Source organism: Nematostella vectensis, chromosome 3, assembly GCF_932526225.1.
Source record: "Nematostella vectensis chromosome 3, jaNemVect1.1, whole genome shotgun sequence".
NCBI lineage: Eukaryota > Metazoa > Cnidaria > Anthozoa > Actiniaria > Edwardsiidae > Nematostella > Nematostella vectensis.
Genome location: NC_064036.1, coordinates 7,288,159 through 7,310,320, shown reverse-complemented (window position 1 = coordinate 7,310,320; position 22,162 = coordinate 7,288,159). Strand labels below are relative to the sequence as shown.

At 43.0% G+C, this 22,162-nt stretch overlaps 2 protein-coding genes and 1 long non-coding RNA gene across 3 annotated transcripts; all 3 read left to right on the top strand.

Annotated features, from left to right (window-relative positions):
• Nucleotides 1-623: 623 nt before the first annotated feature.
• Nucleotides 624-2,383, top strand: LOC116618935. The gene is made up of 2 exons (XR_004296426.2): nt 624-759; nt 1,162-2,383. It is a non-coding gene; the product is annotated as an uncharacterized LOC116618935 (long non-coding RNA).
• Nucleotides 2,384-6,683: 4,300 nt separating this feature from the next.
• LOC5513636 (tereporin-Ca1) lies at nt 6,684-10,201 on the top strand. Its single transcript, XM_001633857.3, has 2 exons — nt 6,684-7,133; nt 9,122-10,201. The coding sequence occupies exons 1-2, from the start codon at nt 6,715-6,717 to the stop codon at nt 9,387-9,389; spliced, it is 687 nt and encodes a 228-aa protein (XP_001633907.2). The 5' UTR covers nt 6,684-6,714; the 3' UTR covers nt 9,390-10,201.
• A 5,094-nt stretch (nt 10,202-15,295) lies between these two features.
• On the top strand, nt 15,296-17,146 carry LOC116601900 (uncharacterized protein K02A2.6-like). Its single transcript, XM_032362750.2, has one exon. It carries the CDS (start codon nt 15,296-15,298, stop codon nt 17,144-17,146), a length of 1,851 nt encoding a protein of 616 aa, XP_032218641.2.
• The last annotated feature ends 5,016 nt before the right edge of the window (nt 17,147-22,162 follow it).

Genomic DNA, 22,162 nt, shown 5'->3' with positions numbered 1-22,162 from the left:
TCTCTTGAATTGTTAACATCGTTTATTATAAAAGATTACAGACTTCAGCAAAGCAAACACCCTAAACCGACGCGTTATTTTTTTTACAAAGAAAAACAGTTGTAATTTGTTTTCATCAGGTAGAAAGGGCGTTAAGATGTGTCGTTCGCGATACATCCTTTTTCAGTTAATTATATGGCGGTAAAACTGGGTAGTTTGGAAAACAATTAATGCAGAACATTTTGGGATGTTTTCATTGAATATTCAAATAGTTCTACCCATATTCGATTTCATGTAGAAACACGTTGTAATAAAGCTACCATTCTCTTTTGCCGTCTTTCTGTTAATTGTTATTAATATTAAAATACATGATGTTGCTATAGCGATTTGTCGAGACTAATACAATGTTACACAGTTGTTGGTCTTAACTTATCTACTCGAAATTTGACTTCTTAATTCTCGCATATCGAATCTGTAAACTACACCAAAAGTAAACATTACAGCGGGCGCTTCTATTTCTTTGCCAGCAGAGTCATATTGACCTGAAATTCTCGAGTTTTCCCGCTGCTTGTGCCACTGACGAGGAACCCATGATCATTGACACCAGTCATTTTATTGTCTCGAGGTTGCCAAGGGCTATATCCAAGCTGGGCCTCACACTGCGCGAGAACTCATTAGTACGAAATTTGCAGAAGCCCTATCTGTGATTTTGATAAGAAAAATAACAAGTTAGGTTCCGCATTGTATTAATGTTGGAAGTAGTAATGGGAGCATTTGCATGTAAGTATCTATATGGTGAAGTGGTAACCTGTAAGGCAGTGTAAATCAAATAACGCTCAGACACGAGAGCGTATGAAGGCAAAAAAAATCAATGCAATGATGTTCATACTTGGGAATTCTCAACCGTCTGCCTAAAAGCGGTTTATAACCAAGAGTAATCAACACAAAAAGGGATGGGGGGAGGGGAGGTTAAGGTGTTATGCATTGAATACAATGTTCATGCATGGGATCCACACCCACCCACCTCCATTAGCTTTTACCGAAACACGCGAATTTAAATGTCTTTCATTAAACACGCATCATTCCGTCATATCCTTTCACTAAAATAGTTTGTTCAATCTAAACATCAATTCAGTGTTTTAGAGGACACCTATATAACCCATTTTCTATTGCTTTTTACAGATGAGAAATAAACAAAGCAGAATAGAATAGCCGATCCAGGACCGACTTACTCTCATTAGAAGGCTATAGTAATATAGGGCCCACGATCTTCCGGTGCAAACAAAGAATTTTTTTCTAGAAACCAAACTCACGTTTCTTATAAAATATGATACACGAGTCCCTTGCTTCTTGAGAGGTCATCATATGGTCAATACACAGTGGAAGGGGACATGTAGGTAACCAGGAAGAGACAAGGCCATTTCAACTGTAAATTGATCCTAAAATGACTTGAAAACAAACTTACAGGTTTATTGAGAAACAGTAACAAAAAAACAAACAAACAAAATGGCTTGAGCATCTCTACCCACTACTACCTCCCTCCCCCCCGTTATCTATCGTCAGCCCGTACCCAGGATTTTTTTGGGGGAGGGGGGTAGGGATTGATTTTTCAGATAAAATTTTTATGCCTTTGCAGTATTTCCAAGGGACGTTTATTTTCGAATTAGGCTACAAATAGTCTGTATTATGGATTAATGACACACCAGAGTGATCTAGCTTATGCTTTATAGTTTTGTCTACAAATATGTTACAATATTTAAAATGAGTTCATTAATGAAGTAAAACACACTACAGAGAAAAAAAAACTACAACCATGATATATGCTTTGTTATGATGATGCTTTGTTTTTATTACTAAGCACATATTCTTGTGTTGTTTAAAGCAAATGGGATCTGCTATTGTTTGAGTCCTCCAAGGACTGGGCCCAAACAATAGTCCGCGAGCTTTGTCATTTATCGTGTAGCATGGTCTACGGAAACTGTGAATTGCGTGATAAAACAACAAAATAACGGTTAAAGATCAGTCAATAAAACTTTCAGAATAAAAATGCGCAAAAAATGTTATTGTGTGCGCGCCACAATTTCAGTGCGAAAATATCGCTATGTCTAGGGTAAATTTACAGATCAATCACTTACATCCCCATCCACCTTCCACTCCTCCGCTACCAACAGCTAGTCCTTATCGTAAGAAAAGAAATGAACAAAAGTAACGCCCTTTTTTTTCTTAAATTTTGAGTCTGTTTTGTGCTTTAAATTTTATTGACCTTTAGTGATTTCAAATAAAAATTATATATGCCTGCCTACTTAAAAGACGCATTATGCATAGGGAGTTTTTTGTATCAGTTTTTTGCTATACGAAAACGATTTAATTTGATGTCATTTTTAAAGCAGAAATACAATACATGCAAAAAGAAAACAAAGTAAAACAAGCTGACAACAAGTCAATATTATTTGAAAATCTTAGTGAGCAGATGTCATAGGAGTAGACACAGTCTACCACTAGTGTTAGCACAGGAACATGCAAAGTAGTACTGACAAGTCTCATGAGGCTTGCGTTTGCACACACTGCTAACAGAGCTGCTACAAGGAGTATTTGTTTAGCGTTTTTTCAATACGTGCCATTTAGTTTAGCATTTTTCAAAGAAGTCAGGCTGTTAAGGTTGATGTCAAAAGATGAATAAATCAACAATCAAGATATCAAACAGCTCTTATGATGACGAAAAAAAAAGAAACGCAGGAATGGGTGGTGTGGTAGTAAGGGTATGGGTGGTGTAGTGGTGAGGGTATGGGTGGTGTAGTGGAGAGGATGTGGGTGGTGTAGTGGTGAGGGTATGGGTGGTGTAGTGGTGAGGGTATGGGTGGTGTAGTGGTGTGGGTATGGGTGGTGTAGTGGAGAGGGTATGGGTGGTGTAGTGGTGAGGGTATGGGTGGTGTAGTGGTGTGGGTATGGGTGGTGTAGTGGTGAGGGTATGGGTGGTGTAGTGGTGAGGGTGTGGGTGGTGTAGTGGTGAGGGTATGGGTGGTGTAGTGGTGAGGGTATGGGTGGTGTAGTGGTGTGGGTATGGGTGGTGTAGTGGAGAGGGTATGGGTGGTGTAGTGGAGAGGATGTGGGTGGTGTAGTGGTGAGGGTATGGGTGGTGTAGTGGTGTGGGTATGGGTGGTGTAGTGGAGAGGGTATGGGTGGTGTAGTGGTGAGGGTATGGGTGGTGTAGTGGTGTGGGTGTGGGTGGTGTAGTGGTGAGGGTATGGGTGGTGTAGTGGTGAGGGTATGGGTGGTGTAGTGGTGTGGGTATGGGTGGTGTAGTAGAGAGGGTATGGGTGGTGTAGTGGAGAGGATGTGGGTGGTGTAGTGGTGAGGGTATGGGTGGTGTAGTGGTGTGGGTATGGGTGGTGTAGTGGAGAGGGTATGGGTGGTGTAGTGGTGAGGGTATGGGTGGTGTAGTGGTGTGGGTATGGGTGGTGTAGTGGAGAGGGTATGGGTGGTGTGGTAGTAAGGGTATGGGTGGTGTAGTGGTGTGGGTATGGGTGGTGTAGTGGAGAGGGTATGGGTGGTGTAGTGGTGAGGGTATGGGTGGTGTAGTGGTGTGGGTATGGGTGGTGTAGTGGAGAGGGTATGGGTGGTGTAGTGGAGAGGGTATGGGTGGTGTAGTGGAGAAGGTATGGGTGGTGTAGTGGAGAAGGTATGGGTGGTGTAGTGGAGAGGGTAGGGGTGGTGTAGTGGAGAGGGTATGGGTGGTGTAGTGGTGTGGGTATGGGTGGTGTAGTGGTAAGGGTATGGGTGATGTAGTGGAGAGGGTATGGGTGGTGTAGTGGTGTGGGTATGGGTGGTGTAGTGGTAAGGGTATGGGTGGTGTAGTGGTAAGGGTATGGGTGGTGTAGTGGTGTGGGTATGGGTGGTGTGGTGGTGAGGGTATGGGTGGTGTAGTGGAGAGGGTATGGGTGGTGTAGTGGTGAGGGTATGGGTGGTGTAGTGGTGTGGGTATGGGTGGTGTAGTGGTAAGGGTATGGGTGATGTAGTGGAGAGGGTATGGGTGGTGTAGTGGTGTGGGTATGGGTGGTGTAGTGGTAAGGGTATGGGTGGTGTAGTGGTAAGGGTATGGGTGGTGTAGTGGTGTGGGTATGGGTGGTGTGGTGGTGAGGGTATGGGTGGTGTAGTGTCGAGGGTATAGGTGGTGTAGTGGTGTGGGTATGGGTGGTGTGGTGGTGAGGGTGTGGGTGGTGTAGTGGTGAGGGTATGGGTGGTGTAGTGGAGAGGATGTGGGTGGTGTAGTGGTGAGGGTATGGGTGGTGTAGTGGTGAGGGTATGGGTGGTGTAGTGGTGAGGGTATGGGTGGTGTAGTGGTGTGGGTATGGGTGGTGTAGTGGAGAGGGTATGGGTGGTGTAGTGGTGAGGGTATGGGTGGTGTAGTGGTGTGGGTATGGGTGGTGTAGTGGAGAGGGTATGGGTGGTGTGGTAGTAAGGGTATGGGTGGTGTAGTGGTGTGGGTATGGGTGGTGTAGTGGAGAGGGTATGGGTGGTGTAGTGGTGAGGGTATGGGTGGTGTAGTGGTGTGGGTATGGGTGGTGTAGTGGAGAGGGTATGGGTGGTGTAGTGGAGAGGGTATGGGTGGTGTAGTGGAGAAGGTATGGGTGGTGTAGTGGAGAAGGTATGGGTGGTGTAGTGGAGAGGGTAGGGGTGGTGTAGTGGAGAGGGTATGGGTGGTGTAGTGGTGTGGGTATGGGTGGTGTAGTGGTAAGGGTATGGGTGGTGTAGTGGAGAGGGTATGGGTGGTGTAGTGGTGTGGGTATGGGTGGTGTAGTGGTAAGGGTATGGGTGGTGTAGTGGTAAGGGTATGGGTGGTGTAGTGGTGTGGGTATGGGTGGTGTGGTGGTGAGGGTATGGGTGGTGTAGTGGAGAGGGTATGGGTGGTGTAGTGGTGAGGGTATGGGTGGTGTAGTAGTAAGGGTATGCGTGGTGTAGTGTCGAGGGTATGGGTGGTGTAGTGGTGTGGGTATGGGTGGTGTGGTGGTGAGGGTGTGGGTGGTGTAGTGGTGAGGGTATGGGTGGTGTAGTGGAGAGGATGTGGGTGATGTAGTGGTGAGGGTATGGGTGGTGTAGTGGTGAGGGTATGGGTGGTGTAGTGGAGAGGGTATGGGTGGTGTAGTGGTGTGGGTATGGGTGGTGTAGTGGTAAGGGTATGGGTGGTGTAGTGGTGAGGGTATGGGTGGTGTAGTGGTGAGGGTATGGGTGGTGTAGTGGTGAGGGTATGGGTGGTGTAGTGGTGAGGGTATGGGTGGTGTAGTGGTGAGGGTGTGGGTGGTGTAGTGGTGAGGGTATGGGTGGTGTGGTGGTGAGGGTATGGGTGGTGTGGTGGTAAGGGTATGGGTGGTGTAGTGGTGAGGGTATGGGTGGTGTAGTGGTGAGGGTATGGGTGGTGTAGTGGTGAGGGTATGGGTGGTGTAGTGGTGAGGGTATGGGTGGTGTAGTGGTGAGGGTATGGGTGGTGTAGTGGTGAGGGTATGGGTGGTGTAATGGTGAGGGTATGGGTGGTGTAGTGGTGAGGGTATGGGTGGTGTGGTGGTGAGGGTGTGGGTGGTGTAGTGTTGAGGATATGGGTGGTGTAGTGGTGAGGGTATGGGTGGTGTAGTGTCGAGGGTATGGGGGTGGTGTAGTGGTGGGGGTATGGGTGGTGTAATGGTGAGGGTATGGGTGGTGTAGTGGTGAGGTTGTGGGTGGTGTAGTGGTGAGGGTATGGGTGGTGTAGTGGTGTGGGTATGGGTGGTGTAGTGTCGAGGGTATGGGTGGTGTAGTGGTGAGGGTATGGGTGGTGTAGTGTTGAGGGTATGGGTGGTGTAGTGGTGAGGGTATGGGTGGTGTAGTGTCGAGGATATGGGTGGTGTAGTGGTGAGGGTATGGGTGGTGTAGTGGTGAGGGTATGGGTGGTGTAGTGTCGAGGGTATGGGGGTGGTGTAGTGGTGAGGGTATGGGTGGTGTAGTAGAGAGGGTATGGGTGGTGTAGTGGTGAGGGTATGGATGGTGTGGTGGTGAGGGTATGGGTAGTGTAGTGTCGAGGGTATGGGGGTGGTGTAGTGGTAATGGGTGGTGTGGTGGTGAGGGTATGGGTGGTGTAGTCGTGACAGTGTGGGTGGTGTAGTGGTGAGGGTATGGGTGGTGTAGTGGTAATAAACTTGAAATTATGTTAGGTTTGATGAAAGGTTTGATGTTCCCTCGAGAGATCACAATATCACGAATAATTGTCAGATCATTCAAGCACACAATCATTTACTCACTCCTCCCCCCCCCAAAAAAAAAAGAAAAACACACAGTTGCTCTTTGGCTCCAGCTATTTGCTGAGGTGAATAAAAGGCATGTGTAAACACCATCCCACATCAATCAAGTCTAACGTTGACTATTTTTTAACAAATGTATTTTTCAGCTCTTAGTGATGAATCAGTCCCTGGTGCTGATTACAAAAGGGTGTTATTTTTTATCATTTTTTCTGAGTAGTAGAAAGCAATTTTTTTTCACAGAGAAAATAAGTAAATGGCAAAGGATGTTTTATGCATGATGGGTAATTGCGACCATCTTCTGTTTTCCGCAGTTCTTTCTTGGGAAAAATACCCTTTTTCGCTTTCTAGGTAATTGTACTTGACTTCCGGTATTCTCAGAAACCACTCCCTTGAGCAAACGTCACAGGTCACATGCAGACAATTATAAAATCAAAAACTCAGAAGACACAATCAAACTTTCTCTAGCATGGCGGCGGTAGGAGCGACTATCGGGGCGATTGCGAGTAATGCAGAGAAAGTCGCCGCAGTAGCTGGGGCTATCAGTTCGCTAGATAACCCAGGCTTTACATGGTTCGGGTTGGCTTCAGAAGGAGGCTCGCGGCGTAACCAGATGATTATACAAAATGAGACAGATGAGGTGATGGAACTTACCAAGATCTACCTTTACCATGGGAAGGTAAAGATCCCCCCAGATCCAAGCATTCGTGCCATGGCGGAGGATGAATGTCTCTTCCACTCTGCTGGGAGCTGGAGTGCCACAGGAGTCAGTGGTATCGTCACCTACAAAATGCAGAACGACGCTCGATTGCACATATTGTGGGATTGTCCTTTTAACTTTGATTATTCCGACAACTTTATCGGACTTATGCTGACTAACAACTCGAGGTAATTAAAATTTTCATTTAACTATCTGGTTATTTAGTCTGATGATTATTAAATTATTTAATTACTAGTGTTATGTATGCACGACTACTAGGAACAAGAGGGGGATTTCGGGTAACTTAAACCGGAAGTATCCCGTGGCGCCTGTAACACAACGCACGCCGCGTTACGCCAGAGGGTCACGCTCAATATCTTTGTAGGTGTATTCGTTGCGTCCAATAGGATTATAAAGCAGCGTTTTTTATGGGGATTTTGTTAAATGTTAAACAATAATCCTATGTGCTATGCAACACAAACTTTTTACAATTCAATGGGATTATTTAATAATCTTATTGAATTGTAGACTTTAGAAGCACACTAGCATACACACATTGGCACCAGTCGGGCCAAGACGGGACGCTAGCACAGTCTATTACCCATGCAGTTCGGCAACCATGGACAGCACGGACAGCATGGACAGCACGGGTAATAGACTGTGCTAGCGTCCCGTCTTGGCCCGACTGGTGCCAATGTGTGTATGCTAGTGTGATTTTAAAGTCCACATTTATGTATACATACTCGCAAGGATAGTTTGGCTATCCGACGGAGTTTTAGACTAGCAAAGGTCGCATGCGTGATCCGCACAATTGGCCTCACGCTAGCCCGGTCGCAGCTCTAAATCCCACATGGATCTGAGCTGTGGTTTAAAGCACTTAGTTCGAGTCGAAGTCGCCCTGCATTTTTTTTGCCGATGAAGTTTAACTGAGGCAAATGCCATGCTGACGAGTCCTAATAAGGACGAAACAGCTGTTTGTCGCCTATTCCATAAAGCTCTTAATTAACCCCATTCAGACTGGGGGGAGGCTCTTTAAGCCCCGCCTCCGGGAAAATTGCTATAACTTTTAAACCATAGCAGCTAAGAAGCTCAAACTTGTTGACTTTTCCTAATATCTATCTGCGGACGTTTTGATACCATTGACATGTCGAGGAGACGCTCCATGTTACCATGGCAACTGTTTTTTTTTTCACACTAGTTTCCCAAAAACTAAAAGGTGTGAATTTTTCATATTTGGTCCTGTCTCTCTCAAATGTCTCTTTTGACTTTAAAAGTTTGTTTAGATGACAAGTTTCACAACAGCGCTAGAATTTTTTACCTCGGAAAAAGTTAGGGGGAGGGGTGGGTAAATTTTGCTATTTCAATTTTGTTATATTATGGTGCTAATATTACGCATTTATCATTACTATGAGCAGTAAAAAATGCATGCAAATACTTTTTTCTGTAATTCCAAATTTTTTTTAGATGGCGTAAATTCTTACAAAAAATGTTATAAACGTTTTTATGGCCTTTTTTCACTGTAAGAGGCCGTTAAAGGGTTGATTTTGACATATCTGAATGATGCAAAATGATTTCAACCCGAGATCTGATAATTTAGGCAATAGCTAGACATCGTATTTATGACAACATTGTGACGTCATAATTGTTCAACCACATCCAAAATAGGGCGTGAAAATTCTTTGCAAGCTGGTGCTCATTGTCTGTAAGTTCGATGGTCAAGCTAGGCGGTTCATGAAATATTAGCCCCCCCGTCACAGACAGCTCAAAAAAGCTCAGTCTGAATAGGGTTGTTTTGGGAAGCCCGTGCAGTCTCGTACTTGTCCCTGGTTAGGGTTAGGCTAAGGCTTAAAGTGAGGGTTAGGACAATATATAATATCATTATAACGTACCTACCCAAATGAAATCGGTTGGCCGCTGAACAGAGTGCTTTCTGGTCAGGCGGCCCAGGTTTATTTTTACTTCCCACCCCAGAAATCCTGACAACAACATCCTGCATCTTTTCGGCCAAGGAATAAACAATTTATATAAAAAAGGGGATATCCTGTATGCCAGTTACCGTAAAAAACCCTGCTCAACAGCAACAACAAAAATCTCTCCGTTTAAAGGTTGGATTGTCGACCCCTAAGCTAAAAGGTGTATCTTAAAATCGTATCTCATTGTTTCCTTTACTTTTTAGCCAATATTTGCCAACAGATGACATGTTCTATAACATGTACCAGTACGAAGGTTATGACGCCTTGGGTCTCCCTTCACCCTCGCCGGGGACTAGGTACGACCTCGTATGTTGCGGGCCAAGCCACGGGTACTCGCATGAGGCAGGCAGAGACAAACCATGGGGACACATGCGACCATGCAAGGTGGAGGACGATAAGTACTTGGTGGTGGCGACCATGGGGGACCGGCATGCCACCACAAGCAAAATTAGTGTCATCAAGAAAAAGTAAATGGCAGTAAAATTACGAAGAAACCACAAGTCGCAAACGAAAAAAACGACGTTGACAACAACGACTACTGCACTTTAGTGAGAGAGGGCATAGATGCCGACTTTTAAAGTTGACAATTTTACAAATCAGAGAAAAAAGAAACAAGACCGGCATGCTACCACCAGCAAAATCAGCATCATCAAGAAAAAGTAAATGACAGTCAAAATACAAAGACATCCTTGGACACCACAGGCTTCAAACGAAAAGAACGACGTTGACAACAACAACGACTACTGCGCTTTAGTAAAGGCGTAAAGATGCTCATTTTTAGAGTTGAGATTTTACAAATCCGAGAAAATAGCATATAAAACAGTTAGCCTCAGTCTTCAAATGCTTCTTAGAACAACAACAAGAACGGTAGCAACAACAATAATTACAAGTAGAATACAACAACCATAGCAGCAACAGATGCAACGACAAGGACAAGAGCAGCAGTAACAACAAGATCGTTTAGAATAAAGCAACAACTAGAAAAGTGAATAGTTATTCACGAGTCAGCGGCTACACGTAGGCTACTAGAACAGCAGCAAAGCAACTAGAAAACAGCGACAACAGCAAGACATTTGCAAAAGCTAGAACGCCAACAAAAACAGTATCAGTATTGAAAAAGAAAAACTCCCGAGACAAATTGTCATAGACAACAAGTCAACACATTTTGACATTTTTAAACCACAATGTAGAATCAAAAGGACATCGCCAAAAAGTACTTGCTTGTTGAATGGTTTCCCTTATTTGTGAAACCAAACGGTTGAAATAATAAAGTGATGTTCCAAGGTTGTGTTAGCCATATGTCCCCTGAACCCTCGTGATAAAAATATTTTTAGTTTATTTGAACAGAATTCTAGCCTTAAGAGTAACACTTATTTAGTTTAGTCTGAATTTCTTAGACCTAACTGGCTTTGTTCTTAGCTTGAGCATTGTGGAATATCCAACCTCCGCACGGCACGCATTTGAGCTGCAATACTTATTAACCTTCGGGAGCCATTTTAGTTTTGTGTGAACTATCCTCAGCGGGGTCTTTTTCTAACGTGTCTTCGCAGCCTTCCCCCCAGATCTCACTTCTCAACAGAAGAATTGAAAATATAATGGCGTCAAATAGTTTCTATGAGTAGTAAATTGGTTCGAGAATGGTTGTCCATTCCATTTCTCAGAATTGTATTGAACCTTTAACTCTCTATTTCATTTCTTGTTTAGCTAAGCTAAACAATAACCAGATACACACCTGATTTTGTTTGGGGGGGGGGGGGCAGTATTTGACGACCCTATCATGGTTAGAAATAACCCACTTTTTGGCGGCCAAAGGGGGCCTGTTAAATATTTGTATCTGTTTAAAGATCGTATATAATGTCAAAGATTTTTTTTTCGCTTTTTACAGTACTTGTGTGATACAAAATGCATTATAGCTATCAAAACACTGTTAACTTAAACAACTGCAAAAATTATATAGACAATTATGTTATTATAAATATAATATATTCTAGCATTAGAATGTGGGATGAATAATTAGATCAGACGTAACACTCTTAGCCTGCTAGCTCTCCGGAGAGCCGGCTAGCTAGCTTATAGCCTATAACACTCTTTCACCAGTTCAAATACTTTAAAGAGAACGTGCGTGAAAAAGAGCCACTTAAAGGACAAACTCAAATACACATTTGCCGCTGTTTCTCGATTTGCGAGCCGGCAATTTCTTGATTTTCGTATAAGAGGGCAGCGGTTCATAGAAATATGTAGCATGCGCACGAGTTTGTTGTATCTCATCCGCGCCACCTGTTGAGTCCGAGGCAGACTGGGACGGAGTATCTGAATGATAACCGCTGTCTTCACGTAACGCTTTGTCATCAATTAGAGATTCTTCTACCAGAATTATGTTCTTGGTTCCGCTACCAATGTCCGCATAATATTCCTGTTGTTCTTCTATCATCGCTCGCATTTCTTGTCTGATGGAGTCAAACTGCATTTTTAGCGTAAAGTCTTGTGCTTTCATTGCAAGCAATTCAGCCCGCACCCATTCAAAGGCGCGATTTACGTTTTGTATTCGTTCAGTCAGTGTTAATTCCTCAGTAGAACTGACAGAATTCAAGGACTCTTCACTGTCAGACCTAACAAGAGATTTTTCATCCGATAACTCAACATTATTATCATTACAACGTACTTGTAAGACATTTTGCTTGTCTAAGAACGGAATATTTTGAGGCGAGCTACAATTTCGTGCTCTAATCAAGCGTTCCAAAAGAGATTCAATATCATCACTTTCATTTAATCCTCTTTTAATCCCACTTTCAGATACCCTTATCTCGTCTTCTGTAATTCCTAAGACGGTTCTCTTGTTCTTTGCAAGCGTCGGAGTAATCGCTTCTTCAGTAACCATATCAAAGAACTGCGATTTCCGATCACGTGCTTCCACAGGGATAACGTGTTCTTCGACAGCAGAAAACGGATCGTGCGACAGAATCATTTCACCATAACAAACTCTTTGACCCTCAAATATCGTAGGAATAACTTCAAACTCACTCTGTGTTCCTCCTTGGGGCGGAAAGAACTGTATAGTAGTCGGGCCAACTTCTTCTTTTAAAGGGAACCAGCTTTTGTTTCTCTTTGTCACAGGTGATACAGGTTCACTCTCTGAAAGACCCGATTCATTTTCTTCATTTTCACATGTCACATCTCCGCAGTATATAACCCAGTGATCACCTGACGGAAAAGAGGCGCTATCAGAAATGTTTGCGGTTTTTCCCTGGCTGTCTTCATTTGGTGAGTCTATCGAAAAAACCCGCGTGGCGTGTTTCGCGTTGTGTTTTGTCTGGTGCCGTGACTTTGTGACGTGATGATGGCTTGGGTGAATAACGACTTCATTAGGGCTATCGCATCTTGTTGTCAGGCAGTCGCTACGGTTCACTCCCCGCTGTAAACCTTTGTTAATAGACCGGGATTTATAATTCCATGGCTCTAAGTTCCCCGCTGGTAAACCTTCCGCCAGTTCATTACATGCTATTTCGCTCAAATCGTCAAACTCATTTGCCGTAATAAACATAGTTTTTGATGAGTGCGTAGTATCGTTTTTAAACTCGAAAGCAGTGTTCCTTGGTTCCCACGCTATATCTTGCTTGACTTGCTTCCCTTGAACCATTAAATCGATCTTCTGAAAACAACTAAAGTCTTGTGTGGAATCCAAACTTCGTTTAGTTATAGTATTTTGATCATCGATGTTGGTCACATGTAAGACGTCCGTGTCGGAAAAGTTGAGAAATTTTGTTGAATATTCCCCAATTACATTTGCGTTATGATCGACGTAAACAGTATGGTCAATTTTTTTAGATAAGTTATCGTCGTTAAACATATTGCATAGACATCTGAATACGAGCAACTTGTGCCAAGACCGTAAATGACTTGACGTTTCTGAGGAACGCAGTTCAAGTTACTTGAAAAGATCTAGTTTCTACATGGTCATTCTTGTCACGTCTCTTATAATAATACCACTACCTTATATATCAGTCATTCCTTATTTCACGGTAAAACTTGTAGATAGACGATGTAGTTTATGCTGGAAGATGAATTGCCAAACTTTTCTCTTGAACAATAAGTAATTAACCCTCCGCTATATCATCAAACTTGAGGTGAAAATGAGAAAAACGTCAACAAATATCCAACCCAAAACAAGTGCTTGCGAAAGTCTACAAATACATCCACTGCTCCGACGTCTTGGTGTTAAGTCTTAGGGCCGTTCGTCGACTTAGCGAAAGAACCCCAAACCAGAGACAAGGTGTCGGATGGGGTTGCCTAAAGACGTAGGCAAATGCAAATTTCTTGCATGTTCGCCGAGTGCGCTATTCGAAACAGCTGACCCCAGGGGAGATGTGCCACGCTCTGTTGACCACTCTGACGATCGAATATCACAAAGAATGCTCATTTTGCCAAACAAACGCTAAATCGTGCATTGCACTTTGAAGGAAAGTACTTTATCCCCCATTGAATGGTATTACCTGCCGAGTGAATAGAGCAAAAAGATAAACCCATGTAATCTTAATGCCTTTTTAATCAGATTCTTTGTCTTTTTTTACGCGTCAATTGTCTTAGTAGGGTTGCTATTTGGAAGCCGCATTGTTGCAGAACAAGACGTGTATGGGGTGTATGGTGCCAAAGATTTGTGGAATGATAGCAATGTCTTTAAATTCGCGTAGATTTCCATACAAATTTAGGGCCGTTTAATCTTTAAACACATAACCCTTCAAGAGGATTATTGTGGCGGTTTTCAACAAGCACGAGCAAAACTCAACGAGCACACATAACCGCATGTATTCTATGACACGCGGGAAAGTTGTGTAGTGCACGTCACTTTTGCCACTTCTACGAAGGAGGGGAGGGGTGCACGTCACTTTTGCCACTTCTACGAAGGAGGGGAGGGGTGCACGTCACTTTTGCCACTTCTACGGAGGGGAGGGGAGGGTTTCCCTAGAGGTCTAAGTTTTATCTAAATAATGGTCTAAGTCAAAATTTATAGATAGTACACAACGCTTAATATAATAACGGACTTAACGCTTAATGTAAGAACACTCGACGCTTAATGTAATAACCATAAATTTAACTTTAATTTAAGGACAACCACACTTTGAGAATGTCATGTAGGTGTCAAGGGGGGTGCATAAATAGTCATGTGAGGTGTGGCGTCATCGATGACGTCATTAAAACGAAAATACTCATATCTCCGGATAGAAACATCGTCGGACAACCACACTTGGAGAATGTCTTAGGTGTCAAGGGGGTGCATAAATAGTCATACCCCACAATCAATTGCAAGTTTTGTTTAAAAAAAACACCAAAAAAAAAAGGAACTATGTCCAGCCTGGATGAAACAATGCAACGATTGTGGTACCGCCAATCACTTCTCGGGTTCCTCGATGTGCACGGCGAGTCCGAAGTTCGCACAAAAGCCGGGGCAAAAGCCCAGAAGTAGACCAGTGCATGGGGTAGAAGAATTTTCGGATGAAAGTAATGATTATTTTTTTCTATGTGGAATCCGTGGGCGCAGTCAATGCTGCGCAATGTAAGCGTAAGATTTTTGCTTCAATGCAACTAAGAGATGAGCAAGTTACATTTCAACTAGATTGTGGCGCGACAGTTAATATTTTACCTGTAGACAAATACGTCCAGATATTCAATGACCCATCGGACGCCAGATTAAAGAAAACCAAAAAAAACCTTCAAATGTTTAATAAGACTGAGTTGAAACCCATAGGAACGGTGAAGATCGAGTGTGATCCCAAAGAATGAGGACGCAATATTACTCGAGTTTGTAGTAGTGAACGAAGGCCACATGCCCATACTAGGCGCGCAAGCCATCCAACAGTTTCAGCTCATGACAATTAACAGCGACAATATCCTGTCAGTCAATGAGTTCCAATCCACTCAGCAAGATATAGTTAGTGAGTTTGGCGATGTTTTCGAAGGTGATGGCGTTTTACAAGAAAGCTTCATCTTGAAGTCGACACGACAGTAACGCCCGTGGCGTTGCCTGTCCGTAAAGGCCCATTTGCTTTCAAAGAACCCTTAAAACGTGAACTGGACAGACTAGTAGATAAGGGGATATTAGTACCAGTCGAAGTCCCCACTGACTGGGTCTCTTCAATGGTAGTGGCTGTGAAGCGTAACGGTAAGATACGTTTGTGCATTGATCCCAAACCGCTGAACAAGGCTCTCAAGAGAAACCGATACCCGCTACCTGTCATCGACGACTTGCTAGCGAAGCTCACGAATGCAAAGGTGTTCACTGTCGTTGATGCAAAAAACGGTTTTTGGCATGTCCAATTGACGAAGAGAGTAGCTACCTCACCACGTTTGGTACCCCATGGTCACGATACCGATGGACGCGCATGCCATTTGGAATTTCCCCTGCCCCTGAAGAATTCCAACGTCGACTAGACAACGCCCTTCAAGGTATAGACGGAGTAATGCCCATCTTTGATGACATACTGATCTTTGGCGCCGGCGACACTGAAGCGGAAGCAATAGCTGATCATGACGCGAAACTGAGAGCCCTACTTCAACGATGCCGCGAGAAGGGTGTCAAGTTAAACAGAGAAAAGTTGAAGCTCCGTTGCAGCGAGGTAGACTTTATGGTTCACGTGATCTCCTCTGATGGTCTAAAGCCTGACCCAGCAAAACTGCAAGGTATCAAGGAAATGCCGCCGCCGACCTGCAAGCAAAATGTGAAACGACTCCTCGGTATGGTCAACTACCTACAACGTTTCGCGCCAAATCTATCCGAAGTCACAACACCACTGAGAGATCTACCCAAGGAAGACAACAGTTTCCAGTGGGATTCCGTCCAGGAGCGCAGTTTCGAAGAAGTTAAAAAGAGAATCTCTGAGACACCGGTCCTCAAGTTCTTTGACCCGACAGATAGTGTTGAGCTTCAATGTGATGCATATGACAGAGGCTTGGGTGCTTGCCTGATGCAACATGGCCAGCCAGTGGCGTATGCATCACGCTCCATGACGGAAACGGAGACACACTACGCGCAGATTGAGAAGGAGATGCTGGCTATCGTCTTCGGAGTGGAGAGGTTCGAGCAATGTGTTTACGGCCGACAAGTGAAGATACAATCAGACCACAAGCCGCTTGAAAGTATATTTAAGAAGAGCCTGATTAGCGCCCCTAAGCGACTCGAACGCATGTTTTTGAGACTTCAAAAATTTGACTTGGAAGTGAGCTATAAGCAAGGTACAGAAATGGTACTGGCCGACACTCTAAGCAGAGCATATAAGGTGCTACCAACAGGAGTAGCAGAAGAGAGAGGTGAAACCGAGAAAGATACCGAGTCAATTAACATTGCACAATACCTTCCAGTTTCAAGCCAAACGCAGGCAGAGATCCAGCGCGCCACAGAAGCAGACGATGTGATGCGGGAGTTGAAGGCAGTGATAAGGCAAGGCTGGCCTTTGGCGAAAGACGCCCTACAAGTCTGTCTCAGGGACTACTTTCCCTTTAGAGATGAGCTCACCCTACAAAACGGGCTTATTTTCAAAGGTAAAAGACTCGTTATACCAACATCTATGAAAGACGATATGTTAGAGAAGCTGCACTCTAGCCACATTGGTATTCAAGGTTGCTTGAGAAGAGCTAGAGAGAGTATCTACTGGCCATGTATGAATAAGGCAGTCGAAGATTACATAGCAAGGTGTGACACATGTAATACATACCAAGCGGAGCAAGGCAAAGAACCAATGATCTGCCACGAGATACCATCCCGACCTTGGGAAAAGGTAGGGATAGATATGTTTGAACTTGACAATAAAGACTTTCTTGTCAGTGTTGACTATTACTCAAGTTTCTTTGAAGTTGACCGGTTTACCTCTAAGACTGCAAAAGAAGTTATCGGAAAAATTAAAGCACACTTCGCAAGGCACGGTATACCAGACCAAGTGATCACTGATAATGGTCAACCATTTGCATCGGGACATTTTCTAGAGTTGTCAAACCACTACAGCTTCGAGCATGTTACAAGTTCTCCGACTTACGCTCAATCTAATGGCAAAGTAGAAAATGCCGTTAAAATAGCCAAGAAGCTGATGAGGAAAGTTTTCGAAGCAAAGAATGACCCCTACGCTCTGCTCGACTGGAGAAATACTCCATCAGAATGTCTTAACACATCGCCAGTGCAGAGAATCTTTGGTCGGAGACCAAAACACTGTTGCCAACGTCGACTCGACTGCTTAATATAATATAATGTCGAGCAAAAGATAAAAGGGCAGAAGGCTAAGCAAAGCTACTATTACAACAGAAGCGCAAAGGAGTTAGAGGAACTGCAGCCTGGTGATGTTGTGCGCATAGAGCCACCAAGAGGAATTGGCAGAGAAAAAGCCTGAACTAAAGCACACGTGGAAAGAAAGGTGGACAAAAGATCGCACAATGTACGCACTGAGGATGGCCAAGTGTTCCGCAGAAACAGACGGCATCTTCGCCGAACTCAAGAGGATATGAAGCCTCCAACGGATGAACCGTTACAACCACCGCAAGAGCGACTTATGCCTCCTTCTCCACCACAAGGGCTACCGCAGTCACAAACAAGGGAGACGCCAAGGGAGGTACAACAGGAGCAGCCCCCAGCAACGCAAGAGACAGCTAGTGCCCCTGTCGTCACGCGAAGTGGAAGGGTTGTGAAGCCTCCCGTTCGATTCCAGTAATTGTCATTAGAACTTTAAACGTTTTTTATTTGTATATAGCATTTATTCGAGTTTTGTTATGAAGAGGGAGATGTGACGTTAATTGTAATACTACTCCTATTGATTGCGTGATTAATTGTGTGATTAAGCTGAGACAATCATATTGTAATAGGATTAATAATAATCACTCCTATACCCGCAGTTCGGGGTGTAGGAGCTCACAGATTAAAACAGTAAAAGGAGCTCAGAAATAACCTAAACCTTAAGTTCTCTTTCTTGCCTGGTAAAGTCTCCTACGACAACGTTACATTATTCATTCTCAATTTAAGAGGAAATCTTACAAGGTTTATCAGGAAGTTTGCCGGTGAACAGGGCCCTAAGGGATGACAGATTTTCGGCTGATTTTGAACTCAAGAAAACTTGTCCTTAGTTTGGTCGTGTCACAACTCTCGTAGCTCAAGATATGATTTTCCTTGTTATGATGACGTAATCAATGACGTCATGTCACTTGTCCATTTTGCTGGACCCCCTTTGACCTCAAGAAAACTTGGCCTAAGTTTGGTCATGTCGCAACTCTCGTAGCTCAAGATATGATTTTTGCTAGTTATGATGACGTAGTTGATGACGTCATGTCACGTGTCCATTTTGTTGACCCCCTTGACCTCAAGACAACTTGTCCTAAGTTTGGTCGTCCCACAACTCCCGTATCTCAAGATATTGATATTCGTATTTGTGATGACATCATTAATAATGCAACGCTAAATGACCCCCCGTTACACCCCAATAACGCTAAGACGACTTTTCCCTATTGTCTTGCGAATTGTTCTTTCAAAATCTATCCAAATTCTATATCCAAATTCATGGTTATTACATTAAGCGTCGAGTGTTCTTAATTTAAGCGTTAAGTCCGTTATTACATTAAGCGTTTTAAATTTGTTATATTAAGCGTTAACTGTTTTATTATATTTTAAAAGCGTTAATTTGTTGTTACATTAAGCGTTAGTGTTACATTAAAGATCTTAAAACCTTTCACTTATATCAATCTAGCCAAAACAAAGCATAGATAAACTTTCAAATTCTGAAAAGGGAATTGAATTTGATTGAAACTTGAATTTTCTACAGATCTTTGAAAATTTTCCTGGCCGCGCGAAAGGAGATTGAATCGAGTGAATAATTGAGTGAAAAGTTTTGGCGGGAAAACCTTAAACAACGAATTTTCCTTAAATCCTTTGAAATTTAGAGACGGCAATACCACAAAATATTGGCGAATTGTTTTCTATTGCAATGCTACCCACAATCAAGCGAAGAATAATTTAAAGTCGAGAACTGTATGCGAAAAAAGAAATAATCGTTTTGTTGTAGGTTTCAAAAACAGCGGGCGCTCGTGAGAATATCGCCATTCTTGATTGCGAATGCAGCGCTCGCGCACAATGCAAAAAACAATTCAAAGACTAAAAAATATCTGCTAATTTTTTTAGATTTGTTTCCTGAAATTAAAAAATCATTTGACTACCAGGTGGAGATATAAAGACGACGGTAAAAGTTGTAACCACAGAACGTTCTTCAGCAATAACTAAGAAGACATGAAGACGGGGTAACCGGTTTAGCGCGCGCATATGTTTTCTCATGTAATTTATATTTATAATTTATATAATATATATAATTTATATATAATATATATAATTTATATTGTAATTTATATTTGTATAATCAATGGTAAGCCTAGGGCAGGCCGATTTTATCTCCTTCCTAAAATACATAAGAAGGGTAACCCAGGTAGGCCAGTCATATCGGGGTGTGATACTTGCACTGAAAAGATATCTGAGTTTGTAGATTATCATATTAAGGATTTGGTGCCATCTATACCATCCCATATTAAGGATACTAAACATTTTCTTAATATAGTGAGAGATATGGGAACTTTACCTCAGGGGGCTATCTTAGTCACAGCAGATGTAGTTGGGCTTTACCCCCACATACCCCATGATGAGGGGTTGGAGGCTCTTAAAGCCGTTTTGGACAAACGTGGTAAGTTAACAGGTAATTATATTCCTACTGAGGACCTTGTGGACTTAGCTCGCATTGTCCTGGAGAATAATAACTTAGTATTTAATAAGAAGCATTATTTACAGGTATTAGGTACGGCTATAGGTACTAGAATGGCACCATCATATGCTAATCTTTTTATGGCTAAAGTTGAAAAGGAAATCATAGACTCTTCTCCAGTTAAGCCTTATTTATGGCGTAGGTATATCGGCGACATTTTCATGATCTGGACTGAAGGTGAGGACGCTCTGAGAGAGTTTATGGCTCACATGAACTCTATACATAGAACTATTAAATTTACGTTTGAGTGGTCCACTAGTCAGGTAAATTTTTGGATGTTTCACTTACTCTTAGGGATGGGTTAATATCTACAGATCTGTATAGTAAGCCTACTGATAAGCATCAATATCTTTTTCATACGTCCTGTCATCCGTCTGCTTGTAAGAAAGGCATTCCTTTTGGGCAGGCACTACGTATTCGTAGGATATGTTCGGAAGACTCTTCTTTCGAAAAGAGGGTATTAGAGTTAAAAGGTTATTTAGTTGATAGGGGTTATGACAGCAGGTTTGTGGGGAGGGAAGTTGACCGGGTTAGACGTATTCCTAGAGACGACACATTGAAAGACAGGCGTAAAGGTAAGAATGATCGTGTACCTTTTGTAGTCACTTTTCATCCAGCTTTACCTAATTTACCTGGTATTCTTCGTAATTTACAGCCAGTTCTAGAATCTTCTAGTAGATGTAGGGGTGCTATTGGTAAGGTACCTATGGTGGCTTATAGAAAAACTAGGAGTTTAAAGGATAAGTTGGTGCACTCCTCTCTTAAAGAGGATAGTACTCAGGCTAGAGGTTGTGGTAAGAGTGGCGGTAAAAGGTGTAGGGTGTGTAACTTTCTTAAGACAGGGCGGGAGTTTCGCAGTACAGTTACTAATAAGAAATATGTTATTAATTTTGACTTGGACTGTAACTCAGATTTTGTTGTTTATCTAATTACTTGCTCTATGTGTAGCAAGCAATTGGTAGGGTCTACTATCAATAGTTTTAGGAAGCGTTTTAATAATCATAAAAGTAGGTTAAATAAGCACCCTAGTTTACCGGTTAGTGAAAGAGCTAAGGATGACCTTATCTATCAACATTTTCATTGCGGCAATCATTTAGGTCTTAATAATGTTATGGTACAACTTATAGATAAGTGTAACTCTGAGGCTCAGCTTAGGGAAAGGGAAGGCCAGTGGGCTTATCGGCTTAAGTCTATCTACCCGCTGGGTCTTAATAGTGAAGACTTTTTTTGTAGTAGGAACCCACGTAGAGATGTGTAAATTCTTTTTATCCATAGCGCGCGCTATTCTAGAAAATGCGCGTTTTTGTCAGTTGTAATGTTTTTGCGTCTCGCGCCACTATTCTGATGTAAATAAGCTTAACGATTCACCTTCTTCAGTCTGCCCTGAAGAAGTCTTATTAAAGACGAAAATTTGGCAGAGTCGATTTCCAGTTTTTGGTGTATTGTATTCATTGTTCTGGTTCGAGATCGCGACAGTTTGGGCTTTTTGATTCTACTCATGTAATTTGGTTTACATCTCGATCTACGTCACAAATGACTGGACCCGGGCCTTTCAGTTCACGGCCTTTTTTCCGAAGGTTGACCAAAATACCTCAATATTAAAGATTTGAGTTATTCGCGCGAACGCGTGTTTTATAGGGTCCATACGAACCACATACCATTTGGAAGTTGAAAATATAAAGAATTGACAAAGTCTATCAACTCTGAAAGGTTATATGGACTTTAAGTGGCAGTTGTTACATTAAGCGGTGATACAGGCCTTGTGTTTACGCACCGCGAGATAGACGCGTAGATAACAGTAGCCGATGAGAAGGGCAGGAATACCGATATAAGTTGCGACTATAAACGCTTTTATGGAGCCACTGGCTAAACTCATGTAACAGAACGCTTTGGCTGGAATAAAACGAAATCGTGTCCTGGTTCGAGGTACGGGACGGGTGCAAACATCGCTAAAACCCACATTAACGAGATGAAACAAAACGTATTCCTAAGACTAAAGACTTGTGGGTGTGATTCAGTGCCATGCATCCGAGGGTTTGCGTCGACTCCGTCGTCATCATTATCGCTATTAAGCCTTAAGACAGGCTGTAAAGGAGAATGGCCCCCGGGGGGGGGGACTCTATAGAAAAGTAGACGGGGGTGCTCGACCTATCTTTTAGGGTATAAAATTCTTACCAACTGCCATCTCTTTGGGTGTGTTTTAGGATTTTTTCCGATTCTTCTATCTTTTAGGGTGTCTCACGCTAAATGGTCGCCCAATCGCTCGAAACGTATTTTACAATAAACCACAAGTCAACTGATCAGTTAATACTTTCGACTTTTTTGTGGGTAACATAACAATACAAGATCCAGCCAATTAAAACGAGCATTGTTTTTTATCGCTCAGGGTTAAAAATCCCTTTTCGACCACACCCAATGTGCTATCTCTTAGGGGTAAGAATTGTTGTTGACCACGCCCTTAGTGCTATC

What these genes read in the sequence shown, in the direction of transcription:
- LOC5513636 (XM_001633857.3), top strand. Translation starts at nt 6,715, where the DNA reads ATGGCGGCGGTAGGAGCGACTATCGGGGCGATTGCGAGTAATGCAGAG. An exon ending in ATGCTGACTAACAACTCGAG is followed by an intron (nt 7,134 to 9,121) that starts GTAATTAAAATT and finishes TTTACTTTTTAG; the next exon opens with CCAATATTTGCCAACAGATG.
- LOC116601900 (XM_032362750.2), top strand. Translation starts at nt 15,296, where the DNA reads ATGCCATTTGGAATTTCCCCTGCCCCTGAAGAATTCCAACGTCGACTA.